The 20,595-nt window shown below is 37.8% G+C and overlaps 1 protein-coding gene across 7 annotated transcripts in view; it reads left to right on the top strand.

The window, feature by feature from the left end:
- The window catches only part of LOC136755355 (myocyte-specific enhancer factor 2C), an 82,861-nt gene extending 63,352 nt beyond the window's left edge, over positions 1–19,509 (top strand). For 4 of the 7 annotated variants that reach the window (XM_066711873.1, XM_066711870.1, XM_066711869.1 and 1 more), the window contains 6 exons: positions 1,203–1,389; positions 2,712–2,759; positions 9,918–10,090; positions 11,651–11,780; positions 14,141–14,276; positions 15,703–19,509. In XM_066711873.1, coding sequence (XP_066567970.1) covers positions 1,203–1,389; positions 2,712–2,759; positions 9,918–10,090; positions 11,651–11,780; positions 14,141–14,276; positions 15,703–16,027 — 999 coding nt within the window. In that variant the 3' untranslated portion in view covers positions 16,028–19,509. Of the gene's footprint in view, positions 1–1,202; positions 1,390–2,711; positions 2,760–9,917; positions 10,091–11,650; positions 11,781–14,140; positions 14,281–15,702 lie in introns of those variants that run through there. The other 3 variants (XM_066711875.1, XM_066711874.1, XM_066711876.1) reach the window with 2 other exon arrangements.
- The last annotated feature ends 1,086 nt before the right edge of the window (positions 19,510–20,595 follow it).

Consider the following 20,595-nt stretch of genomic DNA (forward strand, 5'->3'; position numbering starts at 1 on the left):
AGGGTGCACGAGGCAGCCAAAATGGAAGATGTTAAATAAAGGAAGAACTAGCCAGGCAGTAATTAAAGAGCTGCAGAAACCTCGACTGGTGGGTTGCTATTGAGAAGAGAGAGAGAGAGAGAGAGAGAAGATATGTCAGAAAAAAAACAAGGATGAATGCTAAGCCACTTGTGTTGAGACCTTCCCTGCTGATCCCCTTAAAAATAATATTTACGCAGCCAAAGGAAAGAACTGGCCATAGCCTTGTGCAAAATGGGGAAGATCGTATTTCCACTCGATGTTCTTATAGATGGGTATTTACATGATCTCGGACACATGGCAGCAATTAGAAGGCTATTTGTACTTCCCAAAGATAACATCGAGTAGGGACAACTTCCAGGTTTTTCTTAGGTTAAGCCAGTACACGAGTAACCCGTAAACACAACAGCTCATGTTAGTGGAGGTCAATGTTCTTGAGCAAGGCACCGTTATTTTGTATTGTGAGGATTCCCTACCAGCTGTGCTAATGAGAAGTTGCAGCCATTAATGTTCAACAAAACTACTTTTGTCAATGGACGGCTTCTAAGAACAAGTACCATTTCTCATTTTTACAGTTAAGGCAGTTTAAATAATGACGCAATTGACCTGGTTGTTTTTTAAACATCTTTATAAGTCTATTTATGAAGAAGTAGAGAATATGTGAATTGATGTAAGGGTAGCCTGTCTCTAAATTCATAATCCCCGCAAGTTTTTTTTTTTTTCTTCTTTGAACTAAAAATGTATATCAATACAGAACAGCGAGATGCTTTGTAGCAATTTGGTTTCTCAGCGCGCGTTGTGTTAGAGTGGGTTTAGCGCGAGTGTGCTGAGGCAGATAAAGAAATGAAAAGGTAACCACAGTTTGTGTTTTGGCCTTAAAGGGATCTTGAGAAAGTGAAACAGATAAAAGGCAAAGGGGGCAATCTGCTGTCATGTCACTGGAGAGTTCACAAGAAGGTAGCTTTTAGACTTCAGCCTCAATAAATTCCTGCTGGAAAGTCCATCATGTGTTATCAAGATATTTCAGTTTTGCCTGGGCCTTAGAAAGCCAGATCCAGGTTTTTGGAAGAGGAGCAAGCCAATGTATTCAGTTTCTGAACAACACTGAGGAACACATCTGTGTCTCATTGGGTTCCTCCTATTATCATGTTTCCTTTTTTCTCCTCCCTTGTGCCATCCTGCAGGCTGTTCCCCCTTCTAACTATGAGATGCCAGTTTCCATCCCAGTGAGCAACCCCAACAACCTGATCTACAGCCACCCAGGCAGTTCACTGGGCAACCACAACCTCCTGCCCCTGGCTCACCCCTCCCTGCAGAGGAACAGCATGTCTCCTGGGGTAACGCACCGGCCGCCCAGTGCAGGCAACGCAGGTACGGTTTAGATCAGCTCTTGAATAACACTGGCGTGGCTTTTTTCCTCTTTTTTTCCTTCTCTAGCACAAAATATCAGAAACCCGATTCAGTTAGCTAGTCATTTTGTCTTGTTAACTGTGCATTACCCTCTTATGTCTAACCCTGGCATAAACCTTAACCAACCTATTGTGTATTATTGGGCATGGTATTAGGAATTGCATCAATTGCATCTTCAAATTGAGGGAGCTATGAAATACCTCATGATTTTTTTCCAGGCCTAAATAAAATTAGAAATGTCAGAGATTTTCATTGCTAATCAAGCCATTGTGTGCAGAAACATTTCTTCAGTGCAAAAACAGATACGCTTTGTAAAACCCATTTCATTTCTATACTTTGTTTTAATTTGGAGCACATGTTCAGAAACCTTTGAAGAGAAATTCATTTTAAAAAACCAGCAACCTTTATTTCCTGAAGCAGCGGCAGCGATGTTTTTATCTGCGTTGGTTTAGATGGCTCTCTAGTTTACAGAGAAAATATCCCTTCGTTATAGCGAGTTTTGTTGATTTTCTCTATTTTTAATAAGCTGCCCCTTCAACACTGTACCTACTGTTTCATCAACATACACCATGTACCAAATTGCATTTCTAAAGCCTTCCTCCAAAACTGTGGCCCAGAAAAAAAAACGGCCCCTCTTCCCACCAAATTAGTTCTGGCTACTCATAGAAAACATCTTTAGTCACTCAATAGAAATACTTCTTAGTTTTTGCTTTCAAACTTCCAGTCTTGTGGCCTAATGCTTTATCGAAAGGAAGTTAGCATAGGTAGAGATTTCATATAACACATTATCCTGAACATTTCGCTTTATATATTGAGTTTCTTGTGACATATCTGTGGCTAGTTTAATCCTTATGTCGGTTTGTTTTTATTGTCTAAAAGCTCTATTTTGTCTTCTGGTCAGTTGCCTTGTGCCCACACCATGAGCCGGGTGATTATCTTTGGCTTCCTGATGCAATTTGCTTCATATTACAGGAGCAAAACTAAATATGAGTTTTGGCAAGGAAAGTAACACCTAAACCACATAGACTCTGACTTTAAAAATATATCATTTTTCTTGGACGGTGTCATCAACTCACTGAAGCCATTTCTAGAACACACGGCTGGTGGATATGGGTAGACCAGAGATTATTTTTTTCTGTCTCACACAGGCATGTCATTAGGTGGGGGAAAGATTTGTTGAAATAACTTGGTTAGACCTGCCGTAATGTAGTGAATGCTGGAAAAAAAAGGGGGAGCAGTAATAAGTCTTTCCCTAAACAGTTTTTTTTCTAATTTAATCTTAGGTGGCCTTCTGGGTGCAGACCTCACAACTGGTGCAGGCACCAGTGCTGGTAAGTAACATATATAAATGTATACTTTTTATACGCGCGTACCACCCACTCAAACGCCATCCGGCAATTCGACAAAACAAGGAAGCCTGGAGAATGTACTAATCACATGTTCATTTCCTTCCCTGGGCGAGCAAATGTTGTCTAAGCTGCCAGGCAAGTGCTGAGTAAGGAGTTAAAACAAGTGCTTGGTTAAAAAAACGAACATTCAGAAGTTTGATGGCGAAATATACCCTGACTGGTATATAACGTTGAGTGTGTTCCTCGTAAAGCCATGGGGGCTTTACTTTTTATATTGAAGATGTTTGCCTTGGAAAGAGTTAATTACAAATATATTTCTGTTCAGCCGTGATCACCGCCCGTGAGCATGCTGCACAGTGTGATATGCGTGCACAGCTGGGAGAGAGATGTCTTCCACTCGCAGTGGAGGAGGGAAAAGGTCAAGAGAAGGTTTAACTGTCTGGCCATGTGTCACTGCCCAGACAAAAGTAGCATTTTTGGTCATGCATTCCATCGGCAATATACTGAGGAATAACCATTAAATGTGCCCGTTGTTCTTGCTTCATGCAGGAACAGAAGACGCTCTGTTCTTATTTCAGGATTTTGCAAAGTGTTAATTAGTATCCATACACCCAGGCAATGAAGTATATGTTCTCTACTTCTCTACCCTATGAGGAGCAGATAGAGTATATTACTTCGACGGTAAAGAAGTGATTTTGGTAGTTTTAGGACTTGGGGGTTGTCTAAAAGTGTCTGATACACGCTGCTTCAAAATCACATTGAATTCTTGCTCTGCAAAATATAAATCTCCGGCAAAATGGAAAATTCACTATGATGTTTAACTTCATTTCGGTTCAGACTCAACCTTTTTCAATCAGTGCTATAAATTAGAAGATGGGAAATGCAGAATGTATTGCCAAAAAATGCAAAACTCTCAGACCTGTCACAATGCTGTAAAGTTAGTGTTTGATTGATATATGCAACTTCATCAAAGCATCAGGTTTAATATTGTACAGAACACCGAAGTCCCTCCGTGACAAGGAAGCTACTGAGAGCTAATGTGAACCCACCAAACCTGTTTTATTAGTTTATTTCCCCTTAGTAATAGCATTAAAGCCACCTACATTTTTCCCTCAGGCAAGAGTTCAAGACTGAAATTAAATTTCGCAAAACAGATTTTTTTTTTATATACAAAACAAAATGCATTCAAACGCCTGGTGTTGATTTTTAAGCTACATTATAGTTCAATTCTGACTCAGCTCTAGTGCAAGTAGACTCAAACCCCCTTGTCAAAATCCACAAAGTTGTATCCAGAAAACAGACAGTACTATTTGAGAGGACAGTGTGTGCATTAGGTTTGCATATGTAGTATGTGAGAATTCTCTTTTTCCTTTTTCCTGCATGTCTTGTTTGTCCTTTTTTTAATCGCTTTCTTCGTCCCTTTTGTAGCCAAATGTAGTGATGTGAATGCAGAGATATAGCCATCACCAGAACCAAGGACATATAAAAATAAATCACTGCGTTCATATTTCCTAAAACTTAATTGTAACACTTTTTTGTTATATAAATTTGAAATAAAATCCTCTGTATCAAAGTGCACTTTATTTTTGTACTTTAAACACAATTAACATTATAGATGGTGTTGTTGATACTTTACATATCACTTGGACATTATGTTTATAATGCCTCCACTGGAACTCGGCTCCAAATAGAAACGGTAAGGCGATATTGCTTTTAACTGTGCAGCTATTACTTAAATGTCAGACGTTATAATAACAGCTGCATGTGTTAGCTAGTACTACAAAGCACACAGTTTCCATAGCTTCTGAAGGTTGTGTACTAATTTGGTGGAAAACAATTATAATGTAAGAGCCTTTGTCATGTAAGTGATCTGCTCTCTTCATTCTATAGCATTTGATGGGGGAAAAACTTTGTTGCAGGTTGGCAGCTGTGATTGTAAAAACAATATATTTATAACTCCGTAATCATGGTCAGCAATGAGTTGGAATACTGTTTTTTTTTTTTTTTTTGTATCCTCCGGCTGAAACAAACAAACTCACCCCTCACACTGTAACATATATTGGTTTAGTTGCCAAAGCCTTTCATTATCTGTTCATTGTTTGTTCTGTCATTTGGATGAAATTAGTGAAATGCTGCCACATTTTGCGGCAAAAGCATTGACTCTAGCTAATTAAACCGTGCTTCACATTGAAGTGTTGTTTTCAGAAGATAACAACTTGAGGTCTTTTTTTTTGTTTTTTTTGTTCAGTGAAAAATATTTACTGCTCAAGGGCACCTCACAGCTGGGCAATAGCATGATATTGAATCTCTGTGATTGTCAAATGTTTTTCGTGGTAAAATCACCTTATTCACATATTTACTCAAGCAATATATTAATTATTTCACAATTTACCCCTAAATTAATACCTATTTATATTCTGAAAGATACATTTTCATTTTTTCACTACTTGTTTAGCAACAGATGAGAAAAAAAGAGTGTAAAAACATAATATTTCAACATCTTCTTTTCAATTATAAAATGTTCCTGATTAAATTATAATATTATTCATTTCTGTGATTATTACAACTACAATTATTTTATGGATGCAATATTTGGCTATTGCATCAAGATAAAAAAAAATACTTGCAAAAAATGTTTATCATCACACCTTTATTGATGCACTGTAATTTGCATACAATTAAATAAATACCTTAGCGTTTGAAGGTGATAGTACTACATTGGAGTAAAAATGTGAAGAAAAAGACAATCTGTGAATTGTAAAGAGAATGTTTACTAGGTATGTAATCTGTATTTTGCAGTTATAATTATTTGAGGAATGGACCTTGTTAAACAGTTAGTGGACTTGAGAAGTTCAACAGAAATAAGTGTGACTTCAGAACAGTATTGCTAAGTCTGTTAGACCACAAATGAAAAAAAAAGGAAATTAAGCTGTACAGCTAAAGGAAAATGTACATTACTAACCACACCTGGCAAGAGTACATAAATACACACTGTAGATACTGTAGATTTAATTATAAAAATACAAATGTGATTCCAGGTGGTCACAATGAATTGTGGCTTACACAAATAATATTCATATGCACATTTATTGGTGTCAGGGACTATTTTATTTGAAGTAAATAACAAATCAACAAAAAGCATTGCCTTTTCTGGAATAAATGTTGCCTTCTGTAATTTATGTCTTAATTTACACAAATGACAGTTCTATTATTAAAGGGAATGTTCTGTACTGACTGGTACTGACAAATAATCAATCAATGATCAAACTGTGACAGATCGGAGAAAGTTGTGCCTCATTCTGGTTCCTATCAGTGCCTTTATTGTACAGGAAGTGAAGGTGAAAGAGACTGGTGTACACAGTAGACAGTCCATCACAGAGCAGAACTGGCACTACTTCAGAGCATTTTAGAATAGACAATTCATCTAAGCAGCATGTCTTTAGGATTTTGGAGGAAACTAGGGCACCCTAAGAAAACCCACATGGCCACCAGGAGAATATGCAAGCTCCACACAGGCCATCGCCCAAGGCCGGACTCGAATGCAGGCCTCAGAAGCTGAGAGGCAGCGTTAACTATTGTGCCACCACACCACCCACTTGTAAAACACATTTTTCTTAAGATAAGATGAAAATGACAATTGTCTTGCCTTTTTAGAGAATCAAACTCCCTGAGAGCTCCACGTGGCATATGTGCGAGAGATCGTCGCTGATTGGGTTCAAAGGAATATATTTTAGACTTGAAATACAAAATGTCGATAAAATATGCTGTTATATACTGACACAGGGCGTGCTTGGCCGCTCTAGTAGCCGTGGAAACATGTTCAATTCTAAGAAAAGTAATGTTGTGTAAGACCGATAATATAAATAAATAAAGACTTTTTTTTTTTTAAGTTACAGCACTAATATAATGAAATGGGATTTATATTTAGTTTTCCATTTTATATCATTGACCTCTAAAATAACAAGGGAACGTCTTAAATGTTTCACACTTGACATGTTTCGCTGCATATTGAAAAATTAGGTCGCAGTTTTACATTGTATGTAGCAGCCAAAGAACATTTTTCTTGATGTAACATTCAAGATTAAAGTGAATTTGGGCTTCCTTAACAGCACTGGGCAACAATGTGTTTCCATGGCTACAGTCTCTCCTACTCTAGCAGGTAAGAGAGTGAATGATTAGTAGGAAATAATAGCATAGCGGAGTTCAAAAAGGATAGTATAAAAGAGGAGAGGAGTGGAGTGCCGGATTTTACAGGGTTTTGTCCAATGTGGTCAGGTGTATTTTAAAAAAATCGGAGGAAAGTCTGCTATGATTGTGATAGTCTTTGGGAGGGCAAATGTAAACTGACTGATAGTGTGCAGTCAAGGTGCAAACGTAAGGTTCGAAGTGGAGCGCATGTTCCAACTGATGCTTCTAAATTTGACGCCGGTGCTACAATTTACCCACATGTGCTTTGCATGCCTCTCCTCTCCTTGCACTAGATAAATATAGGATGTGTTGTAAATGTTTAAAAATACACCCGCATAGCTCTCTTGTTCTTGTTGTCTAACGTGTCTATTTTAAAAGTGGCCGTGGTGCTGGAGATATGGCACGGTGCACAGAGTACTGAACTGTGTTTTTAGAAAAATTGTTTGCAACCAAATCCACCAAATATCTGTTCTGTTTTCTGGATGGATCTTCCAGTTGGGAATTCAGGGATAAATGAGTGAGTGAGTTTGAATATTGGAAAGGTGCACCTGCAATACAGGTATTTAGTAACAAAAGCATTTTCCTAATATGTGCCACATCAGCTAAGGGCATTTCAACATTTAAAGTCTGCTTCTGCATTGATGATGAGTTACTAATACCAGTGTTCATTGAGTGCTTTAACTGTTTTCCCGTCTGTAAAATATACCCACTTTCAAGCCCACTCCATATGATAGGGAGTGAGGCAGCTGCATAAGCAAATACTCCACCAATGAATATGCTGGCACCGAGGAGTGCTTTAGCACACAAGTTATGCAGACATGTATATTTTTTGGCAATTATGAAGCTTCACTTAATTTACCACTAGCAATCCCCTATATTCTTCTGATTTTACAAATTGTGCCTTCATGACTTTAAAACATAACCATGCCTTCAAATTAAACAAAAATGTCGAGTTAAATTGCTGAGGAATACATCTGCATTTCATTTTCAGGGAATATATGATTAGGAAATTCATTTATGTCTAACGTATAATTCATGCTCCTCTTTTAAGTGGGAAGCATATTATAGCACTTTGCGTTTTGTCCTTAGAAATTGTAGATGTTGGCTGCAGCGAAATGTTGGATATGTGCATTTTGAAGGATTGAAGAAATTCTGCACCTCGGGTTGCGACTGAGATAAACTTGCTTTCAGAGTCAGGAGTGTGTGTGTTTCATGTCAGATTGAATAAAAAACTCTTTGTCTCAGAAAAACCACATAGTTGTACTTACCGTTGATTTCACAATTTCAGAATGATAGGTTTGAATTGCACTGGTTTTAAATCTTTTCATCGTACATTTAAGCAGAGATAAGTGTGATGCTATAAATATGTATGTGTGTGTGTGTGTGTATATATATATTATATTATATATATATATATATATATATATATATATATATATATATATATATATATATATATATATATATATATCAGACTTAGAATATAGATTGTATTAGAAGCTGTAGATTGAAGCAAGTGGAAACATCTTGGGGCTATATATATATCCAGAAAGATGTTTCAAATCTATAAACTTATATTTAAAACACTTTTTTTTTTACTTAAAATATATAAATATGTATTTGTTTATTTTATCCAAAAACAAAGCATTGATCATGTTCCAGTGGTAACTGCATAGCAAATGCAAACTAAATCTTAAGATCCACCCTTATGCCTTAATTACAGCATGGCAGCGATCTGGTAATGATGAAATGTAAATTATTGTCAGTTAGTAGAACCGAATATGGATGAGAGATTGGTATAATTCCGACAGTGTATGTGGCTTCGTCTTGGATAGTTTAGCTCCAATTCTCAAAGGGGATTTATATTTAGGCCTTCCATATTAACATGAACAGTGTTGATAAAGCAACATCTACAAATCACTAAGAAATGGACCTGAAATCATTTCTATCTGGTAGTTTGCCTGCTAAAATGTACAGAAAGGAAACAATGGCAGTTTGGGGAAAGTTGGCTTCTTTTCACTGTATTTTGAATTGTAGTGGACAGTGTCACACTGGTCATTTGAGTTTTGAACTGAAATGGGACAAGTAGGATGTCTGTATCTCTCTTATCGTTAAACACCTGCTCCTGCGACCCAAACCACACTAGGGACATATGAGACTCAACCGGGGCTTCAGTGAGAATTTAACTTTTTTCTAAAGATAGCTGATAGACTGCGATATACAGCAAACATTTCACACATTGGATGACACTTGCCATATCATACCACAGCACATGTACACTGTGAGTTTTACTTCCTTTTGGCAGAAGCAAAGCTGTCAAACGTGGGCTGCTGCCCCGCTCATTGTTTGTCTGGTTCTCCTGTTGATGTGGATTCACTCATTCAGCCCAGCCAAACCTCAGTTCTTTGTAGGTTTGGTTTGATTATTAAAGTGTGACTTTTAACCATGCTTTATAAGATGTAGGTATTTTTTAATTGTATTTGTTTCAGCATAAAGTAACAAAAAAAAAAGAATACTTTCCAGAGACTTTGACACAGGGCAGTCTAGGAGGAAATATATTTTTCATGCAGTGTTGTTTGTCTGATATTTACTAAAGTTTAATGTTTGCAACACTATTTATGATTGAAATGAAGCCAATAAATATATATATATATTTCAGAATTCCTACATCTATATATCTCTGTGTACACTCAGACGTTGCTTACGTTTAAGACATAAGCACATCTTTCACTTCAGTGTGGCATTGTGAGGCAGGTGCACAAATCACGCCTCTACAGCTGGTAAACGACAACATGTTTTAAAATGAGCGTTGACGTTTATATTTAGCATCGGATGTATGTAACATCGAAGCAGATAAGAAGTACCAACAGGAAATTGGACGGGCCTAACATTGTATACAGTGCAGTAACCTTTTTTTTTTTTTTCTTGATTGGTTTCTTTTTGCCCTGATAGGAAATGGATACGGTAATCACCGCAACTCTCCTGGTTTGCTGGTCTCACCTGGGAGCATGAACAAGAACATGCAGGCTAAGTCTCCGCCTCCCATGAACCTGGGGATGAACAACCGCAAACCTGACCTCCGTGTCCTCATCCCACCAGGGGCCAAGAACACCATGCCATCCATTGTAAGAGCCACTTCCTCCTCAGATTATATTCCAGGTGTAATAAGGCCTAGACCAAATCAAATCGTTGACCTGCCTGAAAAGCGACAATCATAAAGTTGGACTCTATTGTCGGACACCACTTTCTAACACATAAAACAGTACAGTTTTCTAATTTGAGATTCATGGGTAGGTCAAAGTCTTGATTTGGTCTAGACCTTATAATAATAATAATAATATCATTATAGCATGTTTTCTCTCTTTCTTTCATTTTTATTTGTATTACTTCATTTGTTCTAATTTCCTCCTATTTTATAAGCTTTTTTGCCCTTCTCTTTTCATTCTTCCTTTCTATCTGTCTCTTCTGTCTTTTATTTTTAATTTTTTTAACTCACCACTAGTTCAAGTTGCCAAAACTATAAGAACGGTAATGAATTGCTAAAATAAAGCCCATCTCTGCTGGATGTGTCAGAAGGTATAATACGAATGTCTTACGAGACCAATAATTGCAATTTAATGAGGTGATAATACAGAAGAAGCACTATCCCCAGGCTTAACTGTTAGTAATAATGAGCGTACTGAGGTGTCGGAAGCATGTGAGTCTTTGCTGCGTCCTTGTTATCAAAAACCCGAAAAGTCCTTGCTTGCAGAGATTTACTCAATTAACCGACCTCTGTGGGGTTCTTACTTCAGTGTTAATGTAATTCCGTTAAACAACACAGGAGCGGTAATGTATAGCTTCATTCAAACTGCCTGGCTAGGAAAACTGTCATTTAGTTCATCCACTTCCAAAGTGCTCACAGTAGCATGTCAAATCTAGAAGTAGGACCTTCCCCTTTCTCCCATTCTGACACTAATTCTAACTTATTACCCCCCCTCTCAATGCTATCAGTCTGAGGATGTTGATCTCCTATTGGTAAGTGGGACTGCTGCTTACTTCAAATTATAGAGATCCATATACACAATCCCCATCCTTTTTGTGAGGTTTAAAGCGAAGTAACAACCGAGGGAATGAATCGGTACGAGCCGAATCCAAACAACAAGGCGAAATATGAGTCTAATGATCGAGTGCATGTGTTTCTCATTTTAAGGACAAAGACATGCCCAGTGGTTTGGGGCGCCACCTAGTGATCGTTTCAAGTGGACCTGTTCTGTGCTCAAAAGAAAAAACAAAAAATCAAGAGCAGATTCTTTTTTTTGTTCTCCCGTTTTCCTGCATTCATCGCAGCACCGTGTTCCGAGCGCCAATTAACAAAAGCAACAAAACGTAAAACAAAAGCACGACATGCATATTTCATCAGATTTCCATGCAGTCGACTTCCTCCCACAATAAAGCGGTCCTTTCACTTGTTACTGGGGCTGTTGCCTAGGAGACGGTGATGTAAGGGGTTACTATGGCGACGGCTCGTCGTCTGAAGGGTTGTAAATGATAGGGTTGGCAGAGTTCAGCAGAGCCGCATGTTAAATGATTAATTTGGAGAATTTGCATCATGTTGATTATTTTTAGCGCCTAAAAACAAAATGTGTTTTACTCTCCACTTAATTGACGATCATGTTCCCTTTTTTTTTTTCTCTTCATTATAGAATCAGAGAATAAATAACTCCCAGTCTGCACAATCATTGGCTACCCCAGTGGTTTCTGTAGCAACACCAACCCTGCCAGGTCAAGGAATGGGAGGATACCCATCTGCCATCTCGACAACTTACGGTACTGGTAGGTACACCTCTAATAAATTATGGAGCAGCACGCATCGAATCAGTGGGGACTGGGCCCTGTCATTAAGTGGCCCTCAGCACCTCTATAACAAGAAATTGCAAAGGGGATTGAATCGGAGCAGAACACCATATCCTAAGGCATTAGCACAACATTCCCAACATTTTAAAGATAATAATTCAGTAATAAATACAGAAATAAGACACTGGCTGAAATCTCTTAAAGTAAGACAGTTATGCTGATATATATCTGTAGAAAAGAGAAACTGACATGGAAAAGATCAACTGTAGATTGAAGCAGGTAAAAACATCTTGGGGAGGCCTTCATCCAGCTGTGGATCAATATAGGCTGATGGTGATGATATATATTATTATTATTAGTATTAGTATTAGTATTATTATATACTAAAGTGTTCTCCAGGCTCACATGGGTTAGGATTTTCATTGAAGAAAATTACATACAGGTGTCTTATTGTCTGCTTTAAAAAGGGAACTACAGCTAATTTCAGTGTCACCACTTTGGAAAAAAGTCTAATAATAAATGGTGGCCACTAACTTAACAATATTCAATCTAGTTTCAGAAAATAAGCAGGTCTGTGTTTTTGCTCTATTATTTATTTGTAGCCCCTATTTTACAAATGATATGTAAGTATATATACACAATGTTGGGAAAGAAATTACTGAACCCACTAACCTGTTTAAGCCTGTATACAAAAATCTTGTTTGTAAGCGTTTTGTTTAGGTTTCTGTATTTGAATAGTGTGGGGCAGTAACCCTCTCCCACCAGCAGATGGTGGCATTATCCTATTTCTATGTGCTGAAATCTCATGTCGAGTTGAATTGATCCAGTATTTGAAAGCCTGGGGGATTTGTTTGTGCATGGTGATGAATTGTTTGAATTGTGTGTGTGTGTACATTATATATATATATATATATATAGATATATATACACTCACCTAAAGGATTATTAGGAACACCTGTTCCGTTTCTCATTAATGCAATTATCTAACCAACCAATCACATGGCAGTTGCTTCAATGCATTTAGGGGTGTGGTCCTGGTCAAGACAATCTCCTGAACTCCAAACTGAATGTCTGAATGGGAAAGAAAGGTGATTTAAGCAATTTTGAGCGTGGCATGGTTGTTGGTGCCAGACGGGCCGGTCTGAGTATTTCACAATCTGCTCAGTTACTGGGATTTTCACGCACAACCATTTCTAGGGTTTACAAAGAATGGTGTGAAAAGGGAAAAACATCCAGTATGCGGCAGTCCTGTGGGGGCGAAAATGCCTTGTTGATGCTAGAGGTCAGAGGAGAATGGGCCGACTGATTCAAGCTGATAGAAGAGCAACTTTGACTGAAATAACCACTCGTTACAACCGAGGTATGCAGCAAAGCATTTGTGAAGCCACAACACGTAAAACCTTGAGGCGGATGGGCTACAACAGCAGAAGACCCCACCGGGCACCACTCATCTCCACTACAAATAGTAAAAAGAGGCTACAATTTGCACAAGCTCACCAAAATTGGACAGTTGAGGACTGGAAAAATGTTGCCTGGTCTGATGAGTCTCGATTTCTGTTGAGACATTCAGATGGTAGAGTCAGAATATGGCGTAAACAGAATGAGAACATGGATCCATCATGCCTTGTTACCACTGTGCAGACTGGTGGTGATGGTGTAATGGTGTGGGGGATGTTTTCTTGGCACACTTTAGGCCCCTTAGTGCCAATTGGGCATCGTTTAAATGCCACGGCCTACCTGAGCATTGTTTCTGACCATGTCCATCCCTTTATGACCACCATGTACCCATCCTCTGATGGCTACTTCCAGCAGGATAATGCACCATGTCACAAAGGTCGAATCATTTCAAATTGGTTTCTTGAACATGACAATGAGTTCACTGTACTAAACTGGCCCCCACAGTCACCAGATCTCAACCCCCAATAGAGCATCTTTGGGATGTGGTGGAACGGGAGCTTCGTGCCCTGGATGTGCATCCCACAAATCTCCATCAACTGCAAGATGCTATCCTATCAATATGGGCCAACATTTCTAAAGAATGCTTTCAGCACCTTGTTGAATCAATGCCACGTAGAATTAAGGCAGTTCTGAAGGCGAAAGGGGGTCAAACACAGTATTAGTATGGTGTTCCTAATAATCCTTTAGGTGAGTGTATATATATATATATATATATATATATATATATATATATATATATATATATATATATATATAGATAGATAGATAGATATACATAGATGTATAGATATATACGTAGATGTGTATATATTCCTCAGGAGGGGCAGGACGTGGCTGAGACAGCGTGGTTGATGTTGTTGGTTTCTCTCTTCCCCCTGCAGAATACTCCCTGAGCAGTGCAGACTTGTCATCGCTGTCGGGTTTCAACAGTGCCAGCGCCCTCCACCTGGGCTCGGTGACCGGCTGGCAGCAGCAGCACCTGCAGAACATGCAGCACTCTGCCCTCAGCCAGTTAGGGTGAGTATCCACAGTGCCAGCCACCCCCTTACCCACGTGCACCTCAGCAACTCTGCATTTGCCACAAAGTCAGGGCAATCAATCGCTGTTTACCATGTAGACAGTTTAGGCCTTACCTGGTACAGCTATTTGATAAATTAAACGCATTACATTAGCTGTGCATTTAACGTGTAAATAATACTGTACTGCAGGCAATTTGAAGAAGGTTAATAAGAGTTAAGAAGAGTATAATTAGATTAGTAGGAAGTTTTTATTGTTACATTTTAACAGCATGACTTAATTAAGTCAAGTCACTATATATATATATATATATATATATATATATATATATATGAATTACTGTCCCTGGCTTTTGCCTGAAACAATTATGTGCTGCTTTGTTAACTTGACTATATAAAAACATCTACAGTGAAATGAACATATGTGCAAGTAATTGTTTTTAAGTCTCATTTCATGGTCACTTTCTTCTCCATCTTTTTATACTCTTTTTTTATGGTGTGTGTGTTGTGCTTATACACTCAATGTCTGCTAAAGTATAGAGTTACACTATATGCAGTAGAAGAGCATCTTGGATGAACTAAACGAGTTGAAACTGAAAGAGTTCAGCCTAAACATCAAGGCGTTCTGTCACAAAAGCATTTCTGTTCTCGACGGCAAACAAAAACACCGAAAGACAGGCTGGTTAACCAGAAAAGGACATATTGAAATTGGAAAGTAACTTGAGTCTTGCTTCTGGGAGCAACACAGCCCGTCATCTGGTTTAGATTATTCTACCATAATGTATATAGGCCTTCATATAGTTTTAGTTGATAAATTACAGGATATTTGTCAGAAATGTAATTCTTTTAAGCCCATGCGCACATGGTGAATGTCAATGGGAGCTTTCTTGTTAAAAGATTATTGAAAACCCCAAACCGCCGGTACCACTTTGTCTTGGAAAGCTTTTTCAGATTACATACCTCATTAAGACTCTGACAGATCAAACGTGTTTCTGTTGGCATGACATGCAAGAGTGATCTTCCCTGGCATGGAACTTACATTTGTGATAAAGTTCTTTGATATCAAATGATCTAGTTGTCGGAAAGGTAAAAAATAACAATCAACAAAGGCATCTTAACTTGATATTTGTGCAATAATAAATACAGTATAAATTGATAGATTTTGACTTTTACCAGCAGTCTATAGCTTGACATGCATTGAGATTGACAATACTGCAATGCATTATGGTCATTTCATGGAACAGCCACCACCCACCTCTTCAAGATATTTGAACTGTTGTTACTTTTTGTTGTGTTTGTCACGGTTTGGAAGTGTGAGGCAGTGTGTTAGCGTGTGTGTCTGTACTTCAGGGTGAATGGTGAGGGGGCGGGACAGGCGGACAGTTCGGGCTCCTCATTCTGTAACTGGATTTCCTTTCCTTCTACAGAAATTGCACTAGCACTCACTTATCTCAGAGTACAAATCTCTCCCTGCCTTCTACTCAAAGCCTCAACATCAAGTCAGAACCTGTTTCTCCTCCTAGAGACCGCACCGCCACGCCGTCGGGGTACCCCCACCAGCACTCTCGCCAAGACTCGGGGAGGTCTCCCGTTGACAGCCTGAGCAGCTGCAGCAGCTCTTATGAGGGCAGCGACCGTGAGGATCACAGGAATGAATTCCACTCGCCCCTCGGCCTCATGAGGCCCTCCCCAGACGAGAGGGAAAGCCCCTCCGTCAAGAGAGTGCGGCTCTCAGAGGGATGGGCGACATGATAACGCCATAGAGTCAGCAGAGTTTTGTTTTTTATTATTATTATTATTATTATTATTATTATTATTATTATTATTATTTTCTTCTTGCAGAGTGTGTGTGCTATACATAGTAACATGGTATGGTGGTTAGAGGGCCTTAGAGGGTGAGGGAGGGGGACATGGGGCGGGGGCGGGTGGGACTTTGCATTATTTGTGCCGTGTGTGAAAAAAATATATATAATAAAAACAAAGAAACAAAAAAAGTCAGGTACTCTGTTTTGTAAAAGTACTTTAAACTTGCCTCAGTGATATAAATAAATGAAAGCATAAATTGCTTTAATAACAGCCTAGCACTTGAGTTGTACAACTAAACGTGTACAGATTAGGTTTTATCGCTAATTTCTCTTCATTGCAGTACTCCCTTGCAAAATGTATGTTACAATAGATAATGTCATGTTGCAGGTTCAACGTATTTATGTAAATAGAGGGTTGGGGTGGGGGGGGTTCAAATTTGCCAGACTTTGCAAATTTATTTACAGAAAGAGAAAGCTGTTATGCAACATTAAAACAAATGTACAGATATTCTAATAGCAGACCCAGTGAGAGGGCAGGGGGTGGGGGGGCAGTAATCGTGTCCAGACCACCCAGATCCTACGGCTAACTTAGTATATTCTCTTCAGTATGGCGCTCAAATATTACAAGGATGAAAAGGCATTCAAACAAAGTGGACCATACTTTTATTTACAAAGATAACAGTAGATAAAGAGCTGTTATAGTTACATGAAACAAACTGGGTCTGCATTACCTATTCATTTTAAAATAAAGATGTACGATACATTTTGCTTATATTTTCATAAAAAAAATGAAAAAATGCAAAGCATTTGTGGCTTTTTGTAGTTTAACCAGAGCCAGAATGTGTTTTTGATAGCTTTGCTAATCTTTACAAAAAAACATAGGCCTACAGAAATTAAAAAAACAGGGGCTTTTTGTATAGAAAGCACTACCCGAAGCCATGAAACTAGATAATGACAACCCCATGCTTTGCTGAACAAATAACTGTTTTCTCTTTGTAGAAGTTTTTTTTTTTTTTTTTAAATGTGTATTTCTAATTATATATATATATAATAATATTAAGAATCTTTAAAAAAAATCTGTGAAATTAACATGCTTGTGTATAGCTTTCTAATATATATATATAAATATATATATAATTATGGTCATAGCAAACATTGTTTTTATCTTATTAGTGGGGGTGTGTATGTGCAGTTGCACATGATGTTTATGCTGTCCTGTTATATTTGTAACAGGATCAGTCAGGGGTATATTGTACTTTAACCTTGATAACCAGCTAAAGTTATTTGCCCGTGTCTGTATTTTAAATTAGACCTCTTTGCAAATGCTGACATATCATGGAAGCAGGGTGGCAGCCATCCATTATGGGGGAAAGTGCACATAAAGAAAACCAGGGTATGAAGCTCGAGACAGGACACACTTTTGTCAAATGTGTTTAGTTCCGAAACATTGAGTTGAAATACATTCCCTTTAAAGGGATCAAGTGCTAAACATCTGCGATGAAAAACAAGACGAGAATGAGGGTTCGTCCCAGTTTAAATATTATGACAAATCATTGTATATTTAGATTCAAAGCCCTCAGGTGTCTCTCTTTTTACCTGTAACAATTGTGTGTTCATTTAATAAAACCACCCCTTTGAGATTGGAAATTAAAAGTCTATGTGTCAACAGATTTTGAACTCAGGAAATAATGTGACGAATTGTATAGCTTACATAATACAGTATCTTCAATTATTGGGTAAGTGATGAAGATACAATATAGAGAGTGTTCAGTCACTGCATGACCCTAATGGATGCCAGTCAGCCAGTTTCTGTTCATCCCCAGTTCAATGTGACTTGAAGCAATGACAACAAAAAGAAAAGAAAAAAAAAACTCCATAAGCTGGTTAAAGAAAAGCACAATGTCTGATTTTAATAAGTCACTTTTTATATGGAGCTACTTATCTCACTCTCTGTCCCTGACTCCTCTTTCTGAATCTGCTGTTACCCAAGTGTTATGTATTGCTATGTGCAGAGTTAATACGAGGTTACAATGTTATTACTGTGTACATGTGGTCAAGTTTAAGGGGCAGAGCCCCAAAGTTTTTCTTTTTTATTTTAATTTTTAATTTTTAAATTCACTGAAACTCCACAACCATGTTTGCAGACAGATTTTAGGCAACAGTCTTCAAGAAAAACCAAAGCTAGTGGCATTTAAGGGACATTTTTCATTGCTGCTATTCTAGTTTCTAAATTGTTTGTATTCATTAATGATCGTTCCACAATTAGAAATATACATTGATTTAATTTTTTCAGTCTTAGTTCAAGGAAATCCATGGAAAATGTCATAATTATCCCAGAATGGAAAAAGCACTGCCTGAATTTAAGGTTCTTATTCAGTGGTTTTACAAGTACAGATTAAAGCATGAATTAACACTTTGCTACTGCTGAAACTCCTGATTTGTCTGGACTCGATGTGATTGACGCTATGCTCAGCAGAATATTTACAGGATGCCAGATTGTTTTCTTAAAATCCACTTTTTAAAACAACCATTGTAGCAGTCAGTCCCTAAACTTTCAATTGAAATGCCACTAGATCACACATGCTGAAGACTGCTGTGTCTAAACATCTCGCATTATGTCGTCTGCTCTTGCTTGTGCCATTTTCTCTGTAACAAAACAAGACAGAAAAAAAATAGTCATGTCTGCTTTGGGATGCTGGTCTCCTGAGACTTCAGGAATAAGACTGATGGAGTATTGTGTTAATCAGTAGAGAAGTTCAAGAAGTTTAGATAATGGCTTTTGTTCATATATTTTAACCAAAGACATGGAGCAATCCAGGTTTTTTTCTCTTGTTTTGTGTTTCAGTCTGAGGATTTTGCACAGATCTTCTGCTGAACCATTTCACTGTTCCATTCTTTACTCGTACCTCAAATTGACCCACACAGTACCTCAAATAACCCATAGAGGTCAGTTTATTGAGAGATAATGCGAGGTATATACCATTGCATGACATAAAGGAATGCTCAATAACATAGCATTGGTTGTTATTTGGATAGTTGTTATATATAAATCCCTGCAGAATTCTTGGATTGCTCCAGCTGGTTTGCTGTTTTCTTTTAAAAAATAAAAAATACAAAAAAAAAAAAAAAATCTGAAAGAGTTGTTTCCATTAAGAAAAAAAAAAAAAAGTAGTAACATGTAGCTTGTACAAAAAAATAAATGGGGAACGTCTGAAGCAAATGTTTTGAAAATAAAAGAAGCTCACAGCGGCATAAGCTGGACTTTGTCGCCACTTGAAGACAAGATGTTATTAAATTAAACCACATCTGTGTATCTCAAGGGACTTAATTCAGCTGTCTGTAGTGGAAAAAAAAAAGTTTCTCCTGCTGGAAGATAAGGTATTTGTATTTTGCAGACAAATCAGTAAAGTTACTGGCTTTCTTAGTTAACTGGTGTCTAAGTGTGATTTATTTTTCATGTATTTCTTTTGGTATTTTTACACACAATCTACAATATCCTACCTAGTCTGTACAAGTAATATTGGGGCCTCCAAATCTCCTTTCCATGTAGCGTAAATACTTCCATACATTCACTGACAACATAAATGGGTAATTCATCCATAAAAAAGTACAATGTGTATTATCCTACTTTGATTAAGCAATAGATTTAAACACTATTTACAGTTATCGGTTGCCGTCTCCTTCTGGAAATCGATGGCTCGTTAACCTCTGGCCTTTGCAACTAACTCAATTCAATGTACTCAGCTTCAGTTTTGTCATTATCTGGTCTGCTGTAGGAAAGATGTAGTCTTATTATATCAGAATTTATTTTTTCAAAGTCTCTGTCATGGATCTGTAGGGTAGGTTTCATGCAAAGACATCCCAAAGAGCTGCCAGGGAGTCTTAATTTTATGTGGAAAAGCAATACTGAAATGCACAATTACTCAGACCCCCTTGTGGTCAGCAGTGAATGTACTTTACAATGAGATGTGATTACATTTTATACTTCTGTTACAATACCCATTGATCCTCAAGTAAGTGTCCCATACAAATATGATCCTGATTGCCTCCTGCAAAACAAATGCAACAGTAGTACAGAATTTGGAAGCCATTTTCCTTACAGTTTGCTGCCCAGCGACAGGCCTATAAAACAGCCTGTTAACTTTTATGTGCTGTGGAAACTTCCCAAAAAACGACATCAATGCAGGGCCCTTGTGCTTCATTTCTATCCAATATGTAAGTGTCACAATGAACTTTATCTTTATTCCATTTTATTAGTGTTCCCAGTTACAGTCATTGGGCTGTTAAATTCAAAGCAAACAACATTCATGGTTCCAAAGTGCACAGTCATGCTTGATCTCGCCAAGATCTCAGACTATGTTCTGTATGTAAGCAGTTTCAAATCTTTTCAGACTTCCCAAAGTGACTTGCAATGTCTAATACTTCTTCACGTTTCCACAACAGGCTTGAGAGATGTGGAAACCTGAATTTGTTACATGTTTCCACATTCGAGAAACAAACCGCAACAAAACAGTG

This window comes from Amia ocellicauda, chromosome 8 (genome assembly GCF_036373705.1).
Source record: "Amia ocellicauda isolate fAmiCal2 chromosome 8, fAmiCal2.hap1, whole genome shotgun sequence".
NCBI lineage: Eukaryota > Metazoa > Chordata > Actinopteri > Amiiformes > Amiidae > Amia > Amia ocellicauda.